We start from the raw sequence: 19,339 nt of genomic DNA, 5'->3' as shown, positions 1-19,339 counted from the left end.
GAAATTATAAATCATGTAAAAATAATTCTCCATTGTAACTTAATGGAGATTTGAACAATCACTATAATGTATTTCATCAATGTGATTAGTGATTCAACTCGCATATTCAGATCTCGTAGTGGCCAATTGTTCGACACTGTTCAACTCTACTAAACTGTTGATACTGAGTAACTGTCATTATATTAAATTGATGAAAAAAATTTTTCTACAGATTTTGCTTGATTGATAATGCAATCCAAGACTCGTCATTAAAATAGTTTCCTCTTATTCTTTCAAACTTACCCATATGTCATAGTTGAGTAAGATGGATTTTTCGGAAATAGTTCAAAATTGAAGTTAGATATCGATTATCCTAACTCGTCAGGGAAATATTATTACTGTCGACATTCAATCAAGGATTCTAAAGGTGACTTATGTACCTTTAACAACCTGATTAATTTGTTGTCAGCTTTAAAGAAACTGAATGGTAAAATTATAATCTTATTCACAGTAATTTACAAAATGATTACCTGGAATATTCAAATCCCGAGGCCAAGTGGCACCCAAACATAAAACTATTGCATCAAATTCATCCAGTAGTTTTCTAGCTGACCAAATATTTTCACTATCTGCTGGATCGCGACAAACGGAATTTAAATCTCTGGGTTCTGAAGGTTGGCCATCATTACCGACCCGTGTATTTAGCTCGAACTTAACGCCATTAGCTTTCATTAGATTTAACCGGCGATCTAGAACTTCACGGGAAAGTTTCATAGTTGGAATTCCATATCGTAGCAAACCACCAGGTAAGTTTCTTCGTTCGATTACTAGTACATCGTGTCCAACCTGTAAAAGCAGAAAATTAATTGTTACCATGATGAATAGCCTATTTACTGTGCAGTTGACTATTTTATGCTGTGTTTAAACCTATCATAATAATACAAAACAATTTCATACTGTATATTTCGAATTCGCGCTCTTGATTGTATCTTGAAGAAGTTCTAGACTTATTGGGATTGGTACTACTTCGTTATATTATTTCAAATTGACATCTGGCGTCACGCTTACTTCTATAAATTTGTTGTTACAAAATGTTTACATTTATGAGTTCCGTCTTTAAGTTTCCCCAGTAAATGTGTTTGAGCATTTAACATAAACTATGTTCAGTGGAAAAAGACTCAACGAATACACAGCTTAAAATTAAATCAAACTTTTTTGAACTAGGAAATAATTATTGCTTTTCACATGTATTTACCTTATTTAGTTGATCTGCACAAGCTAAACCGGACGGACCACTACCAATAATTGCAATATGTTTACCAGTTGGCATACGATTCTCATCAGGAATAGGATGTAACCAGCCATTTTCCCAGGCTTTGTCTGCAATGGTACCTTCGATATGCTTTATAGTCACTGGATCAGAGTTTATACCAAGTACACAAGCACCTTCACAAGGTGCTGGGCATACACGACCTGTGAACTCAGGGAAGTTATTGGTTTGTGCTAAAGCAATATGAGCAGCGTGCCAATCACCCTGTATAGAGAAAAATCGTAAGAAGAAACGTTTATTTTAACTCAACTAAATTTATGAAACCAAAAAAATGAAAATCGTTTTTAAAAACATTAATCAAATGAAAGAACAACATGACTTGAAACCAATAAACTGATTAAAACCCTACAAACTAAACTCAGAAATATTTATGTTTTTTAAACTCACACCCCTGTTCGTTTATTAGAGGATTCAACTCTCAACCATATGATTTTAGGTTTGAAATACGCATCTTCCTCCCTTTTAGAAAGTTGGGATTAAAACTAACCAAGATACCTTAGGTGTAGCTCAAAGCCGAATCCATATACCTATAATATTATTAATCACAAGCCTTCTGGATAAGGACTTGTAATAGAATCCTCAAGTACCCAGTTATTGTACGATTCCTAATTTTCACTAGCTTCAATATGCGTTTAAATCCTCATCTTCAGAAAAAACACGAGATATTCATGAATGATGTTTACCGTATGTACCTCTATTGGAAGTTGTGCGACCAGTCACTTTAGACATTTGCGATAAAATGAAGTGTAAGCTGTACACACCAGTGTGGATAATTTCTAAAGCAGCAAACAAAGAAAGTGTTGTGGTGATCCAGAAAACTTTTCACACAAGACAAGAAAGACTCAGGAAACACTAAGAAGCATTTGATCCAATCAGTATTCACTAGAAGTTTAGCCAGAAAATCAAGAAAGTGAAGTCACATGTAGAGTTTCTGATTAGCTTATTACTACACTGCTCTTATGTTTACTAGCATTCCAGAATTTTCGGGAAACCCAAGGACATCTAGAATATTATAAAAACCCTATATTTTCTGTACTAGAACGAACCTTTGGAATAAAGTGCTTCTCGCATACTTTGCACCTTTTCTCTCTTGTTCAGGTCGCTGCGTAATTCTAGATTGGAGGTTACGAGAATACCTTAGGAAACGAATATAGTGTTCAGTTAGCAAGACTTATCAGAAAGTATCTCACAGTTGATCTATACAAATAACTGAAACATATAGAACTGAAGATTTTCAACAAGAGATAAGAAATATGTGCATGAAAAATTTGTTTCGTCAGTGAGATAGGGTCCAGTCTTATTAGAAGTCTACAGTTATATCATTAAGATCAGTTTTTATTTAAGTAACGGAGCTGAAATAATGAAAATTAGGATCAATCAGCTTTGTACAACATAGAACCTGGCATATATAGGCAGCGGTTCTAGTTCCCAGTTCAGGAGACTATATTTTATAAGCGTTTTGACCAAACATGATTATGTCATCTGTGTATTTCAAGTCAGCAAGTAAATCTCCTGGTAGAAGTTCAACCCATAAAAAGTCAGACGATAGTGTTTCTGAAAGGATGTTTTTGGTAAAGTTAAATGAAAATAGAGAAAGTGTACAACCCTGTTGAGGTTGACAACTCCAATGACAGTTCTCCATGAACTTTGACTCGATCATTATTTTTCTGGTAGAAAGCTAGTACAAGGTTGATATCTTTCTTTGGTACGCCTCCTAATAGAAGGGACTGCTACAGAACCTCTTGATCACCCAAGTAAAACGTGACCTTGAGGCCAGGGAATACAATCGCAGTCCAATATTGTAAGGCATGTCTACGTGACAGAACCTGACGAGGGGGGAGAATTCGGTCTAAGCATTCACATCTGGGTCTAAAACCTGTCTGGCTTTCTTGGGTTCGCCCTTCACGAGCCCTAGTTAGGCATTGGATTATTATTGAGAATAATATTTTAGACAATACACTAGTCAAACTGATAGGGTAACTGTTTCCGATGCCGATGAATTTCACTAAAGCGTCACATTGTTGGTGCACTGGTTTACATAAAATGTGAAGTGTTGTAAATTTTACATGAAACATTTTCATTTCTAATGTCAAGCCCTTGTATGGCCTAAAGCTCTTTACATGAAACTAGTATGACTCAAGAACAGGATATTTATGATGTGTTTGTTCAATGATATTAAAGGTAGAGAAATTATCTGAATGATGATTCTATTATCAAGTATAGAGATAAATTTATTTATAGGCTATTTAACAAACCTTAAATACTAAATCATTCCAGTTTGGAATAAGATTGCCAAGAGGACACCCAACATATGATTGACAAAATGGCACGCCACAATCCATACAGCGAGCAGCCTGTTTGACTAAACCTTCGCGTATTTGTTTTAGAGCGTAGACTTCTTCCCAGTCTTTCAGACGTTCTTCAACTGGACGATAATTTTGCTTCTGTCTGGCATATTTGACGAAGCCGCGCACTTTATCCAGTTTCTCTGCTGGCTCATCACCAATTACATCTTCAATATCTTTAGTTTGTTTCTGGTAATTACGACAGAAAATGGAAGAAATTAGTGAGCTAGAGAAAGCAGCACAATTCTCATGTACTTAAGATATACACAAAGTGGATATAAATAACTAGTAATACTGAAATGTAACACATAAATTTACAATTTGTAATAACTTACACAAAATTTCATACACCAGAATTTGATCTAAAGGTGTCAGTTACAAAATCATCAAATTACTTACATTAATTATTAATCAAAAATTTAATAACTGAATCATATTTCGAAAAGAGAACTTACAAATCCTTATTTCTTAACTCAGTCGTTTTGATTGTTCCAGTCATCACCCTTGTTCGACAGGAGAATAAAACAACCAGAACTTGCATTCTCTTAAGAATAATTAATCCAATGTGTGTACAAAATATAAGCTATTTAAGAGTATGATTCAATATATTTATCTTGATTTTATCTCTACAGTAAGACCAACATGACAAATTTAAAACGGGGTCACGGATCTTCAGAAATCTTGAAGTTTATGATTGTTAGTTAGAAACACGTATGACAAAACTTGCTATCATGATGCACTTGTAATTAATTGTTTTTAGATTATTGCATCATAGTAATAAGAAATAATGCATGGAAGCTATTTATATCTAAGACTGAATCTTATATTTATCTAACATTCAATTACTTTTTACAACAACACAAAACTTGAGACACTTAGCGGTTATGATGACTTTTCAAGTTAATATTATCTAAATATGCCAAACTCTACATAGAAAAAAATTATAAGTGAAAGGTGTTTTTACTCCATGACCACTGACTTTGTTACTATCAACAATAGGACTAGTTTTTTGCACCTTGGGATCAGTAACAGTTGTGGAAGTTTTAAGTTTGGCCAATGCATTTCTATAATCACGTGGAAATACAAGTACAAAATGATTGATGGATTTATTCCAGTCTGCCAAAATATCTGCTCCGACCTATAAATGTATAACAAAAAGAACACTAGAACTTCATATACTGCAACAATTGATAACCGATGCTAAGATTCTAAAGTAAACCTTCTGACGCTCTATAGCAAGAAAAGATCAGTAGTGATGCTTATATTCATGTTGGTACTTAATATAATTAGCTTGACGGATTAGTGAAATGAGAAATATGAAAGTGAATTAATGAATTCAAAAATAACTTTACCAAACAGCACTCAGATCTGATGGTTCAAACATCTAATCTGAAACAATTAGCATATAAATAAGAATAAAGCGAAATTTTTAATGCTGAATTATTGGGTATAAATGACACTTTTTAATCATTAGTTTATTGATAACAAAAAGGTATGCCTTATATGTATCATAGCAGATATTTTATCGTTATCTATTTTTACATTCAAAAGATAAGATTGTTATTTATGTAAGTGGAGTTGGAAATGGGAACTGACGGTTCATTAACAAGCACTTTAGGTCCGCTTAAAATTTAAATACATTGGTGTAAAATTCTGTGTTCGAACTCAATTAACACAAGACTTTGGAAAGAAAAATGTCCACATCATATTTTTAGTGTCAGTGAAACCCAATCAAATGTGCCATACTACCTTCTAACATCACTCAAGTTAACCATTATTTCTAGAAATGCTTCTACAAGACTAACAGGAGATATATGTCAGCAACATACGAGGGTAATTCGCAGCGTATTAATAATCGAATTGTAAATAATGAAATTAAGATGAAAATGAATTACAGGTCTACAGTTAACGGTTCTGTTCTTCAGACCGATGTTGTTAAATTCTTAACATATGAAATTTTGATCCGATTTTCCATCCTTTTTCATTATCTTTTTGATCCAACCAAAAGTAATCTAGACAGTAATTTAGCTAACAAATAAGCATAAAGCACAATCCATTTCGTTAACCTCTGAAGATTGATTCATTTTGTCTAGTCACCTACTTTATCTACATAGTATCTCATACTTAACTAAGACATAAAATCTGTGAAAACAAGTTTTGTTATGTATGCTAAATACAAACATTATTGAACAATTAATGGTCCACCATCTGTAATTGAAAATTTCCATATACGATTATTCGTCATTAGGTAGATTGTTTTTTTTAAAGTTTTCTCATTATTATTTAGCAAGTACGCTAGGTTTTAGATCGAATGAATGGAAATTTTAGACATATGATATACTTAGGCGCTTGATGTAAAACTGAAAAGTTTAAATACAGTCGTGACTAGTGAACTTTGAAAATAGCACATTACGAAGTGTTTTATGTTATTTGACTGACAATCGTGTTGATATTCAGTGGATAGTAAAAACATTTATACGAATTTAGAAAGTTATATCACATAAAATACATTCAAAGCAATTTACAAATGAAAATTTAGTTTCTACTGTAATATCACTGAGAAAATTATATGATCATTCAGCATGTAACTGATACCTTTGTCATTCAAATTCATAGGAGATTAAAGCAATCAGAATCGTTCGAAATACAGTAAGTGATAATTGACAATTGTTTTCTGCTGCGTCATGTTTCGTAAAGGAAGGCAGTAATGTCAATTGGGACAGTAATCTTTAAATTAGTCAGTTTGTGGGGGCTGGTACTATATCAAGCCCACATAGGCTATTCTAGCTTCAGGACAGACCAATCTATTCATTCTTCTCAAGTCATATTTTGACCTTGCCACTTATTCGTTTATTAACTCTGTATTTATATGATCTCATGTGAGTTAATTACTCACCTTATTCATTACCTGTCTGTAACTTATTTTTGTCTGAATATCAATATTGAGTCACACTTGATCAAAACGAGTTGACTCACTCGCCATCTCTGCTTCGCGTCGCCTTGTTTAGTTTCGCTTCCTTAACTTCGTTTCTCTAATTGTCTGTTCGGATTAATGAGTGTAGGAAATATACGTATTCAAAATTCATTCTCGTATTAGGCTTATTTTATTCCGTTATTCTTCAACGCGAGTTAAGTCGATAAAAATACACGAGGGTTGGTGGCATGCATATTTCGATAATAATAATAATAATAATAATAATAATAATAATAATAATAATAATAATAATAATAATAATAATAATAATAATAATAATAATAATAATAATAATAATAATAATAATAATAATAATAATAATAATAATAATAATAATAATAATAATAATAATAATAATAATAATAATAATAATAATAATAATAATAATAATAATAATAATAATAATAATAATAATAATAATAATAATAATAATAATAATAATAATAATAATAATAATAATAATAATAATAATAATAATAATAATAATAATAATAATAATAATAATAATAATAATAATAATAATAATAATAATAATAATAATAATAATAATAATAATAATAATAATAATAATAATAATAATAATAATAATAATAATAATAATAATAATAATAATAATAATAATAATAATAATAATAATAATAATAATAATAATAATAATAATAATAATAATAATAATAATAATAATAATAATAATAATAATAATAATAATAATAATAATAATAATAATAATAATAATAATAATAATAATAATAATAATAATAATAATAATAATAATAATAATAATAATAATAATAATAATAATAATAATAATAATAATAATAATAATAATAATAATAATAATAATAATAATAATAATAATAATAATAATAATAATAATAATAATAATAATAATAATAATAATAATAATAATAATAATAATAATAATAATAATAATAATAATAATAATAATAATAATAATAATAATAATAATAATAATAATAATAATAATAATAATAATAATAATAATAATAATAATAATAATAATAATAATAATAATAATAATAATAATAATAATAATAATAATAATAATAATAATAATAATAATAATAATAATAATAATAATAATAATAAGCATACGATTTAACTGGAGTCAGATATAGGGCCAATAAACGTTGTCCCAGTATACTTTTTTTATTATGAGAAAATATGTATTAAGCGTTGAAATTAAAAGCTATTTCGATTAGAGTAAATATTAACTAGTTCAAACCAAGTTATTTGCTACGTAAAGAAACACGTGCTTTCCATTTCTGAAACATAACCGATTATAAAAACTAATAAATTTTTGGAAATATACACGGAACTTAACTGCATCCAAGATATATATATATATATATATACCTAGGCAGGAGACGTGTTTGTCAAACGATGAACAAACATATATTTGCCTCTTTTTCAATTATTTCACTCTAGTTAATGGACAGAAATTCACGTGAATCTAATATCTTGTGCCTAATCTCTAGAGTTATCATATCATTCATTTTTGTCGAGTCCAAGTAACTTATCAATGACAATAAGTGTTTCAAACGTTTGGAGCTTCAATGTGTTTTCAAACAAAATGAAACAATTAATCTATCTTGTTCACTTCATGGACAATATCACCTTGACTTAGCTGTTAAAATATCATGATGACTGTCACAGGTGGATTTAAGCATCTCTGATCATTTAAGAGCCTTTTTAAACATATTAAATCGTTCCTACGAATCAAAGTTTATTTTTCTAGTTATGTTTCATGTAAATGATAATATTAGTACAGTCCTTACTTTCCTATAAGAAGTCAACAAAGGTGTACTATTGGTACTTTATTCTTTAGAATATTAAAAATTCTCGTCATAAATCTTTCTTGAGTCATGAATTAAATATGTTGAAGTTCTGAAGTAAGTACCAAAAGATATAAACATGTCAGTATACGAGGTAATTCACGAAAAAATGAGGGGCTGTGTGTCATTTCATATCATTGTATTATCTATTCTAAACATTCTAAGTTATCAACTTAATTATCTTTTGTGTGGTACCTAAAAAAACAGCAATTAGACATAAACAGTTCACATTATACGTGCAGTAATCTTGTTTAAAAAAATACATGTAGAAGTTTTACTTGTGAATCGGTTTCTTTTACAAATTCAACCAGTATTTCTTTAAGCCAACCACTGTATGTATTCTGTGAATTCATCAACTCCAAATCGATTAGTTCCATATTGCACTTTTTTACAAAATCTCCGTTCAACCCAAGTGGGTCATAAACAAAGGCTAGACCACCTGACATACCAGCAGCAAAATTACGTCCAGTACGTCCAAGTATAACAGCACGGCCTCCAGTCATATATTCACAACCATGATCACCAACACCTGCACGACCAAAAATGTTTTTAGCAAGTTAATGTTAATCAAATGACTAATTACATAATAATAATACTTGCCTCTATTGAATACCAATTCTAAATTGTTAGAATATATCGCTAACGCACAAGCTGTTTATAGGAATTCTTCATCTAAATATATGTAGTCTAAACAGTAAGCAGGTCAGTAAGTGACAAATGGTGGATGGATAATTACCAGTGTAAAAATGCGTTTCTCTTAGGGCTACTTTAAAAGTTTGGATGATACCACTGGCGGAGTCCCAAGCAGTGAAGAATCCCTTTTTCTCCAGCAATAGAAATAAAACCTCTTGACAGGCACCAGTAACTGCATATCCAATAGTAAATTGATTGTGAAAGAAACTTCAGTGAGATGAGGTCATTAGGAGTAACAAATTTCTCAATATAACAAAAAAATTTTCACACCTAGGATAGAAGTTGATAAAATTTGTCCAATTTAGAAGAGAACCAAGTTAAAAGATCTTCACTTTGTTAGATTTGAAGTACATTAACTTTACGCCCATCAAAATACTTCTCATCTTTTGTCAAAGGACAAAACTCATCTTAGTTTTCATTGTCTGACACACACGTGGAAGTTTTCAGAGATCAGGCATCTCAGTAGCCTTGTAGTTCTATGGTTTACCGTTTATTCGTTGTCCCACTTTAGCTACATCATGATCACTTTTAATTTTGAAAGCGAAACGGCGAAAGACACAAGGTAAAGTGACTATGGAGGGTAATCTAGAGAGGTAACAACATTACAGGCTAGAAACCCGTAGAGTCACTGCTGAATATGAAGGGATACAATTAGTTATTATGCAGTCATTTATAGTATCAAAGATATGGTCACACATGACAAACCACTAAGATTAAAGAGATGTAAGTTCAAGTGTAAGTCAAATGTTCACAAAAGGATATTATCTACTGATGTATGGCTAGTAAACGTAAGACGTGATTGATCACTGGAGCATGGGAAGACAGACTGTCTACTTAATATGTAATTTTCCACTTGTAACTGTATTGGACAAAGTATTGTCCAATTTATATGCTGGTCCCTTATTTTTGGTAGTGAATCGTGTGCCTGATGTAATATGATCCAGTTTGTGTATAGCGTATAGATCGACTACCTAGCCTAGTGGTAGTAAAATTTCGATAGCCAGTAGTATCGTCGTATTATATTAGTATATCGTGGCAGACAGAAAATAATTTTATTTTACCGTTATATCAGTTTTCTATGTGCGTACCAATATCCAGTGGCAACAACTTCCCATGATCTTCAAGTATTTTAAAGTGGATTGAGTAGACATCCTATACTGTTTTACCATCTGCCATACTCTGTGGCTATGTTCCCGCTCTTAATTTTCGAATTATATACGCTTTAGCTACCTGTATAAAAATTATGAAATACGTCAGCATATTGTAAAAACAGCTGAAATGTACTTGAATCAATGGAAAATGACTGAAACTTGTGTTTTCGAGAAAGTTAGAAAGGTTTTTTAAAAAATATAATGTTAGGAATTGACGTGAGTAAAACTCCAAATAAAAGTTAGGAGCTAGTATTTTCAAATTACATTTCGTTTTAGTTTACTTGGGAATCTTTGGTGTTTTAATTTACACTGAAACTCAGAGCTCTAAGAGTTAGAAATCATAAACAGAACTATCAGCAAAAATTAACATCTTGGAAACCTCTTTTAAAATCAGTTCTTGAATGATTAAATAATTGGTGAACCTACCCTCAACAACAACAGTAGCTCCGGAATTGCGTACGCAGAATCGTTCAGCTGCTTGTCCCCTTATAAAGAGACATCCTTCTATGGCACCATATAAGCAAACATTACCGACAATTAAATTATCTTCTGATTTAAATCCTTCTTTTAATAACTCTTTGGGTGGAACGATTGTAATCTTTCCACCTGATAAACCTTTCCCGACATAATCATTTCCATCGCCTTCCAGGCGAATATGAACGCCGTGAGCAAGGAAAGCTCCTAAACTCTGACCTGCACTGCCACTAACATTTACCTAGATTCATTTGGATGATGCGATGAAAAGACAAAGGTTATTAGAATTATCGCGTTATCCAAATTCGTCAAACGGGCTAACTGTTTTAAATTTCTAGATTCATTTGTTGAAAAAAATATGACGTCACTTAAATATTGTGAAATCCAATTTAGTGAAAACTTAGCAATTGGGTATAATTAGCACTACTTTCAAATTATACAGCGTCTGCAACATTCCATATTAACATATATACAAGATGGGAATATATTCACTCATAAGCACAAGTCCCGTGAGATTGGTGAAGGAGCTTGACCAGTAGTTTTTCGAGATACTTTCCACTAAAATGGTGGACATTTGGTTCAGTACCCAAATGATCAAACATGACTAATTTTATGAGTGATAGTTCGTATTTTCTATCGTGGACTTTTTCAAGGGTTTTGACTTTGCTGTCGATCGCTCATTCATTTATTTGATATCGTTTAAACTTTATTTATCAGATATCCTCATCGCCAATTTTTCTTTACCATACGCCATGTGATATACTCATAAATCTGAATACCAGTACATTTTTTTATAATTAGCATCAATTGTTGGTTATAAACAACCAGATATTTCTTACTAATATGCTCAAACTGTTGATCTACCAAGAGAATGGAGATTGATATGATGTGTACCAAAAGGTGAAAGTAATAATATTATAGTCAACCTCGTAGTAAGCACGGATTAGGAGGCGTGTATGAAACATAATTGTGTAAAATTCTGAATAAACGTTGGTATGGTCTTCCACTATAACTTTAAAATGTAACTAAGTTAATACTTGACTGTGCTTGTGCTTTTTTACAATAGATTATTTTCTGAAAATGTAAATAACTTATTCTGTAACTGTGTGTTGATACAGAAAGGCTGATAAATTGGTAAAGTTTCTTTTGGTAGATATCCTTAACACAGATGTTCCACCAGTTACATTGACACAACCTTCACTTTTATCCAAAACAATTATATAATAAATTCAATTTATATTAATGATTTATACCATTACAACGACTTACTATAATCCGTCTATTACGCGGTAATCCTTTTTCAGCAAAACTGGTTGAAATGGCATAACTTAGTGTAGTGCCAACTGTGCGATCCGAATTACTAATTGATTCGGTCACATATACTACTGATTCAGAAGGACTGAGTTCCACATTTTCTGGAGTATCTATTAATTTATGAGCAGTGCGTAATATTATTATATCTAAACGACGATCAGCTGGCAAGAGATCGGCAAATGACAATGTTGTTGGATTTTCACGGAAATCTTTCACTGAATCACTTTGTCTTAATGAACCATAATGCACTTCATCTGGTTCCGTTTTAATCATTAAACGACTCAGGTCAAGCAGCTGAGATTTTGCAGTTAAACAAGGCTTTCTATGCTGTATTCAGAAATAGAGAACAAAAGTTTGGGTTTAATCGGTTGAAAAATGAAAGTATTCTTGTTGAAATAAGCATCAAGTTGTCCTACCAGTCAGTTATCGTGCATATAGCCAAATTGGTGTACAAATTTAGAATTTATTCAACTTAAGATTCTCTATAAACGAGTTTATTTTTAAAACGGTACATAATTTTGTGGCTGCGTAATGTCTATACAGATCCTTCAATTTCTTATCATTGTTTAGTATTATAAAAAGGCTTATTGACTTCGAATTCTTGATTATAGATTATAGTACAAGAACGTCGTTTCAACTTCTAGATCAATTATTCTAACCTTTTAACTAATAACTTCCATATATATATATATATATATATATATATATATATATATATATATATATATATATATATATATATATATATATATATATATATATCCGTTTAAAGATCCCCATCACATTAACCATTTTATTCTATTTTGTTTGACAATCCTAAATTCACACGCCATAAACGATGCACTTTACCCTTAACCTGGCCATTTTTCCGATTATTAATTTGGATATATAATTGTAGAACCCGAATAGAATTTATCGAAAAGAATATTCTTCGTTCAAATATACATATTCATTCATTCCGGATAGACATAGTTGCAAATTTCCCCACCAGAAAGCTCTGGAGGACAAGCTAAAATATCTACCAATATTTCGATATATTCAAGTCCTCGATTTTTAGGGTGAATGTTGCTTCAGAAAGCATTTATTACAGCATCAAGATTTTGAACTGATCTAAGGCTCTAACCCTGATGATAGAAACTATAGTTTTTAGTTGTTTTTTTCAATTAGTCAACTAAAGCCTGTCTTCCTAAAGCTAATTTGAAATAAATATATTATTGTTGTGTAAAATAGTGACTATCAACTAGGTAGAATTGTGGAGACTGTAGTTACACGTTCTTATCAATTGAAAAATCTTCGACTCTGACAATCATTGATTTTGTTTTATTTACAGCTGGAATAGATTATAACTCATTTACTTCTATCTCTTTTACTACTTGTGTATTTAGTGACTACACATCCTGGTTTCAGCCAGTTTACTAAGGTTACCAAGGTCTTGCTTTTAGTAGTTATTGGTTATGAATGTTTGGCGATGTTGTAAATTCGTTACTTAAAATATGTTGATTTAATGTTTAAAGTGATTTGGAAGTTTATCATTGTCGTTAACTGCATTTTTACAAAAATCACTTTTGTAGTTTAAGGCGTGATATTTGATATCATTTGTTTGGTTATGGTGAAACACGAATAACTCACTGCGTGGCTTTTAATTCCAGAATCTATATTTTAAAACCTACCAGTTAGACACTATAATGCAACTATGGCTTTAAGTGGCTTTAAACTAGGATAATGGTTACTTTAAAATATATACAGTTTATCATATAAATAGCGTTTGTTCTGAGCTTCTCATTATTCTTCGAAGGAACAACCATTTTGAACAGTGAAATAGAGTTACCCAACATAATGGCAACGCTCAGCATTCACATAATATGTCAGGGCGATTCTAATTCTTGAAAACATTCAAAAGAATATTAAAACACATATGGTTAATTTACCTTTAGATATTCTGTACGTCCAACAATTTCTTTCAATGAAGATACACCTAAACGACTTAAGTATTGTCTAACCTCTTCAGCCAAAAGAAATAGGTAGTTGATGACATGTTCTGGGCTACCAGCGAATTTTTTTCGTAGAACTGGGTCTTGTGTGGCTATTCCCACTGGACAAGTATTCAAATGACATTTACGCATCATTGTACAACCTAATACAATAAGTGGTGCAGTTGACATTGCGAATTCATCAGCTCCCAGAATGCATGCTATGACCACATCTCGTCCTAGGGTGAAATATCGAACAAGGGATACAAATAATAATATTCATCTCATAACACAATTTATCAAGTAAGTAGTGAATGAAAATCAAAACTGATATATTAGGTCGCAGATAGAGTTAAATCAATGATTTGTTGATGCCAAATCTGATTTCTTTAACTAATTGGTCTGCAAAAATATATTAGCTAACCAATTTTTGATTTAATGATATTGTTTCTTGTCTGTAATTAGTATAAAAACTGTTTACGACCCTGGTACGGCCGAGGATGAGGAGAGTTAGCTCTCCCTCTCAAAATGTCCTCACATGATCCCGCGTATACAACCACTGTCAGGAAGACCTACTCACTTCCTTCTCGTGGCAGAAGTGTTGTTTACGGAATTGAAAGGACAAAAAGCGAATGACCCACTCTTTAACCGGGTTGGTGGAAACGGAAGATCCACCTATGGGAGTTGGAAAACACTGATTCAAAACCAATGGTCATATGGGCTCCAGTATCCTGAGGGAACAGATGGCGTATGAACCAATCATTGGTCACCGGCTACCATGGGACTGCATCTCTTGACGTTGCTCCAATGCCTTGTGGATCAGACCTTTAGATCAAAGGCTCGGGTTGTGGCCCCCTAATAAAACCACCTGCTTTGGTCTGGGCACCCGGGCAGTATCACAGTCCACACACAAACCAAATGACTTATGTGGCGCATATGTATTCAGTGTCCCTTTGTACCAATATTTATGTGTTTAAATAAATAAATAAACACTAGTATCTGGAAGGATAATATCTAGACGATTAATAAGTAAGCTATTTGAAGTTGTATTTTAAGGGAAAATATGTGATATTGCAGGTCAATTTTTCAAATCCAATTTTGGATTAGACTACTTTAGATGATGGTGGCAACTATTTACTTGTAAAATATTTGGATGTAGGGAGATCTATAATGTTAAAATAATCCAGTTGTCTGGTAAGTTTTAATGTTTGTCCTAAATGTAATTAATTTGAATCATTGAAATAAAAACAAAGCAATAAGCAGTTTAATTTAGTGGTGAAACTTTATGGTTGATTAAATTCAGCTACCCATGACACTGTCAGATCATTTACGTAAACCACTTAACCTAAGTATTTAATCATTGGTGTTTAATCATTATCAATACGCTTGACCAATTTGATTTTATTAAGTCAACCTGAATAGGTTAAATAAATGTTCTGTCCAATAATATTGGATTACCTTATTCAAAAACTAACAGAAATCAGATTACCCATAAACTGCTTAAGTAATCAATGAAGCTACAGGCAAACTTGTTGAAAACTAATTGTGTTAGAAATTTGTGAACAGTATACGCCTCGTTATATTAAAACATCATGCCAGTTATAAAAGATTGTTCGTTATTCCTACCTGTGCGTATTTGTCCATCAACCTGTAGTTTCACTCGTGAACGCGCCTGTTGACTGGTTAGGGATTGATGAGTCTCTGCAATACCCAATTCCCATGGAAGTCCAGCATGTTTGATTCCTGTCCAACTACTAGCACCAGTACCACCATCATGACCAGAAATTGTTATATGTGCTGCGCGAGCCTAAAAAGTAATTTAAAGTGAAATATGTGCCAATAACAAAAAAGTTAATTTTTCCTAAGTTTTTGAAAGTGGTATTATTACCTGAACATGTTTTTTAGCAATATGGTGATAAAAAAAAACAAAAAGGTAGTCCGTCAGGTGTAACGAAGTCAATGGATCACGTATGGTCTTGTCGTAAGTTTTCAGTTTTCTCCATAACTGTGAATAGAAATAGCTTAATGGTGTAAACTATAAGCTGTCTATTATATTAACATTCTTTTAGAATATTGTTAATCCACTCGACCAATAAATAAAAGTATTTTCGTTAAATTTTGGCTTATCGGTCAACCTCGTCTTTTTTCATATACTTCAAATCAATAAAAGTAATAATTAAAATGTTATTCAACAAGAAGTAAGTCTGGCCAGTTTGTTTGAAACTCTGTCATAGTTTGGATGAAGGCTGGAAAGTAATTGTGTTGTAAGCAAAACAGATAATATAATATTATTATTATAAACCATCCATTACAATACCTGTCACTAACAATGAGAATGGATGGTAGTTAATTCCTTTTATTTTTAGGAATAATAATAAAAAGCTAATTGCTTACCTTTGCCACACCAGCAGCAACGATACCGACTCCAATTTCAGATACCAGTTTAACACTAACCACAGCAAATGGATTGGCTGCTTTCAAGTCATAAATGAGCTGGATTCGACCAGTGTTTTGAAAATAAGTGGTGTAAAAATTCAATATTCAAGTACAGAAAAATAAATATTATCTTAGTATTGGTTAAAGTTTATCCAACGTAATTTAAAGTATATCGTGTGTACAACATCTTATTTTATTATTGAATATTCAGTCGCCTTTCCATTCCACAGTGAAAACAGAACTCTTTTTAATTCTTGTTACAGATTTCGTCATCGAAGCAATGGGTTAGATTACCTTCTAACACCTATAGATTTTGCTATATGGTGTGATCTTTGTTCAGATCCGTTGAAAAATATGTAGGCTTATTCTGTCAAAGTGACTCAGTGTGCATGTCAAAGATCTCCATCATTTTTCAATATTTAAGTATAGTATACCATAGAAATTAAATCTCCACTACTGACTAAAAATCATGATACATTTTCAAATCCATAAATTGGTTCCAAACCATGAAATCTTCAGCTTAACTGAACCACAATGCTGTTCGAAGAATAACCCTTCACTTTAATAGTTAGTAAAAGTGGCCTTATTTTTATCAACATTAAACATTACCAGACACTGTACAAGTGTATTCAATGATCTAGGTTATGATTGAAATAAATTGCAACAGCCATTTATTAATCATTTTGATAAAAGTCTACTTTCAAAAATTATAGATGGAAACCTCCTTATTGTTTGTGCAAGAATACTTCTCAGTATATTTTGAGTAATTTAATCAATTTTCTACTTTACAAGAATTTGGGTAAAATGTATCATTTGTATTAAAGCAAAGGTATGTTTTTTGTTCAAAGTTCTTATTCGTCGCTTTCTACATTCATTCTTTACAGCTGGAGTTAATAAGTAAAGAATATTTATGACTAATTAAAACAAAGAAACAGAATGAAACGTATATTGTAAACAGGGAAATATTCTCTGACATTAATGTCAAGAGACAGTGTGAATTGAAGAATTCTAAGAATATTATTTGGTAATTCTCTCATAATGAAACCCTACTAATTCGTTTCCGAACACTTAATCAGTAAATAATAGTGATAATGTGTCTTTATAAACTGTTAATTTACATAAAATGAAAGATCTTGCTATTTTTTATTGAGATTGGGACCTTCATAAGTCCTGAAACCGGTCCATCATATAGCTTTTTTGTAATGAGAAAATAATTTGGATTCCTGATTCATTTAAAAAATCGACTATTTTAGTATCAAACATGAATAAAACAAGTGTGTAACTTCACAAGTAGTTCATATGTTGAAGTTACCTTTAGTGTGTTGCCTGATCATTAAAATGGAGTACAGGAAAACCTGTTTATATATGTAAATGTTTACATATTTTCACTTTGACTGAATATAGGAATCATGTATCTTAAAATTTACCCTGTAAAACTTTGGTCATTCTTGTAACATATTTTGCAAAGATGTAACTACATTATTTCAAGTTTACTTAAAGTAGGACATATTAAGTGTTATCTATTCCAAATGGATTCAAAATTAAATAAACAAGCAAACTATGAAGCTAAAACTAATATAAATAGTATATACAAGTGGATAAGTTCAGGGTGAAATGGTGACTCTATTACTTTTCAAAGCTCATTGTCAATCATTCTGGCCTTTTGTAAACGCCTACTCAACAACTAGTCTGCAAAATAGGATATTTCTTTTATAGACATTTTGGGACTACTTGATCATTATTTTTCTCCGTTCTGTAACAGAATGAAGCCGCTCAGGAATTCTACTGAACATTTAGTAATCTTTAGTTAAATTCTTTAGGTAATTGATTGTATTTTGGGCTCAAAAATGTTGCGTAATACGTAGGTGTCATATTTTTCACTACTTTATAGTCATCGACTATTTCATTGCTCAATAATTTATGCTTGTTACTAACTATCGACAAGTAATATGATCATTCTGAATTAACATCTTCAGATTTCTCAACAAATATGTGTTAAATGTACTTCAAACGGATAACTACATACGGAAAATTACCTGAGCTAAATCTTCTATTGAATAAATGTCATGATGTGGTGGTGGACTGATCAAACCCACACCAGGGACTGAATAACGTGTATTAGCGATTTCCTCGGTAACTTTATAGCCTGGTAATTCACCACCTTCACCAGGTTTAGCACCTTGAGCCATCTTTATTTGCAGCATTTCAGCATGGGCTAGGTATGAACTATTCACACCGAAACGTCCTGAAGCAACCTGTGATTAAGTAGGACGATGGAAGAAATTAAATTATAAATAGAAATGTTAAAATAGTAAATCTGCACATATTTTCATTATCATCAGTGCTTATAAGTGGTTTTATGTCAAACCAACTCGGTATATCATGATAAATACACCTAAATGCCATCACTTGTTCATTTTGGGATTGGAAATTTAATACTGTAAGCCATGACTTTATTCCGCTGATTCTCCTAAAGGGTGATTTGACCATCAGCTTAACAACAGATGGTTTTCTTTTAATCAACAAAATACTTTTTTATTTGTTTATTTAGTTTTAGGGACAGTTTCTAGTCTGATACTACACGTTAACCGCAGAAAATCTATACCTTGTCTCACAATGCATTCAGAATCTGGCCTACCATGCCTGTAGGGATACATGGATAAAAATTCTTTTAAAAATCTATTTCCTTTAAGATTATGATCAAAAAGGGTTTTCGAGTAACAAGATTAGTCTACACATTATTAATGTAGGTAGATGCCCAATGTTATCTACGGACGTAGACTAACTTCAAACTTGTCACATAATCGACACTATCGT

The 19,339-nt window shown here is 31.4% G+C and overlaps 1 protein-coding gene across 2 annotated transcripts in view; it reads right to left on the bottom strand.

The window, feature by feature from the left end:
- The window catches only part of MS3_00003376 (uncharacterized protein), an 87,199-nt gene that overhangs the window by 13,083 nt on the left and 54,777 nt on the right, over nt 1–19,339 (bottom strand). Inside the window, exons 16-25 of one of the 2 annotated variants that reach the window (XM_051211145.1) lie at nt 18,559–18,777; nt 16,481–16,579; nt 15,713–15,893; nt 14,045–14,325; nt 12,072–12,443; nt 10,755–11,043; nt 8,763–9,013; nt 3,565–4,792; nt 1,235–1,513; nt 510–825 (exon numbers count right to left, since the gene is read on the bottom strand). In XM_051211145.1, coding sequence (XP_051071182.1) covers nt 4,565–4,792; nt 8,763–9,013; nt 10,755–11,043; nt 12,072–12,443; nt 14,045–14,325; nt 15,713–15,893; nt 16,481–16,579; nt 18,559–18,777 — 1,920 coding nt within the window. In that variant the 3' untranslated portion in view covers nt 510–825; nt 1,235–1,513; nt 3,565–4,564. Of the gene's footprint in view, nt 1–509; nt 826–1,234; nt 1,514–3,564; nt 4,793–7,677; nt 9,448–10,754; nt 12,784–14,044; nt 14,326–15,712; nt 15,894–16,480; nt 16,580–18,558; nt 18,778–19,339 lie in introns of those variants that run through there. The other variant, XM_051211147.1, reaches the window with a different exon arrangement.

Source organism: Schistosoma haematobium, chromosome ZW (assembly GCF_000699445.3).
Source record: "Schistosoma haematobium chromosome ZW, whole genome shotgun sequence".
In the NCBI taxonomy this organism is placed as follows: domain Eukaryota; kingdom Metazoa; phylum Platyhelminthes; class Trematoda; order Strigeidida; family Schistosomatidae; genus Schistosoma; species Schistosoma haematobium.
This window is presented reverse-complemented; position numbering and strand designations above follow the sequence as displayed.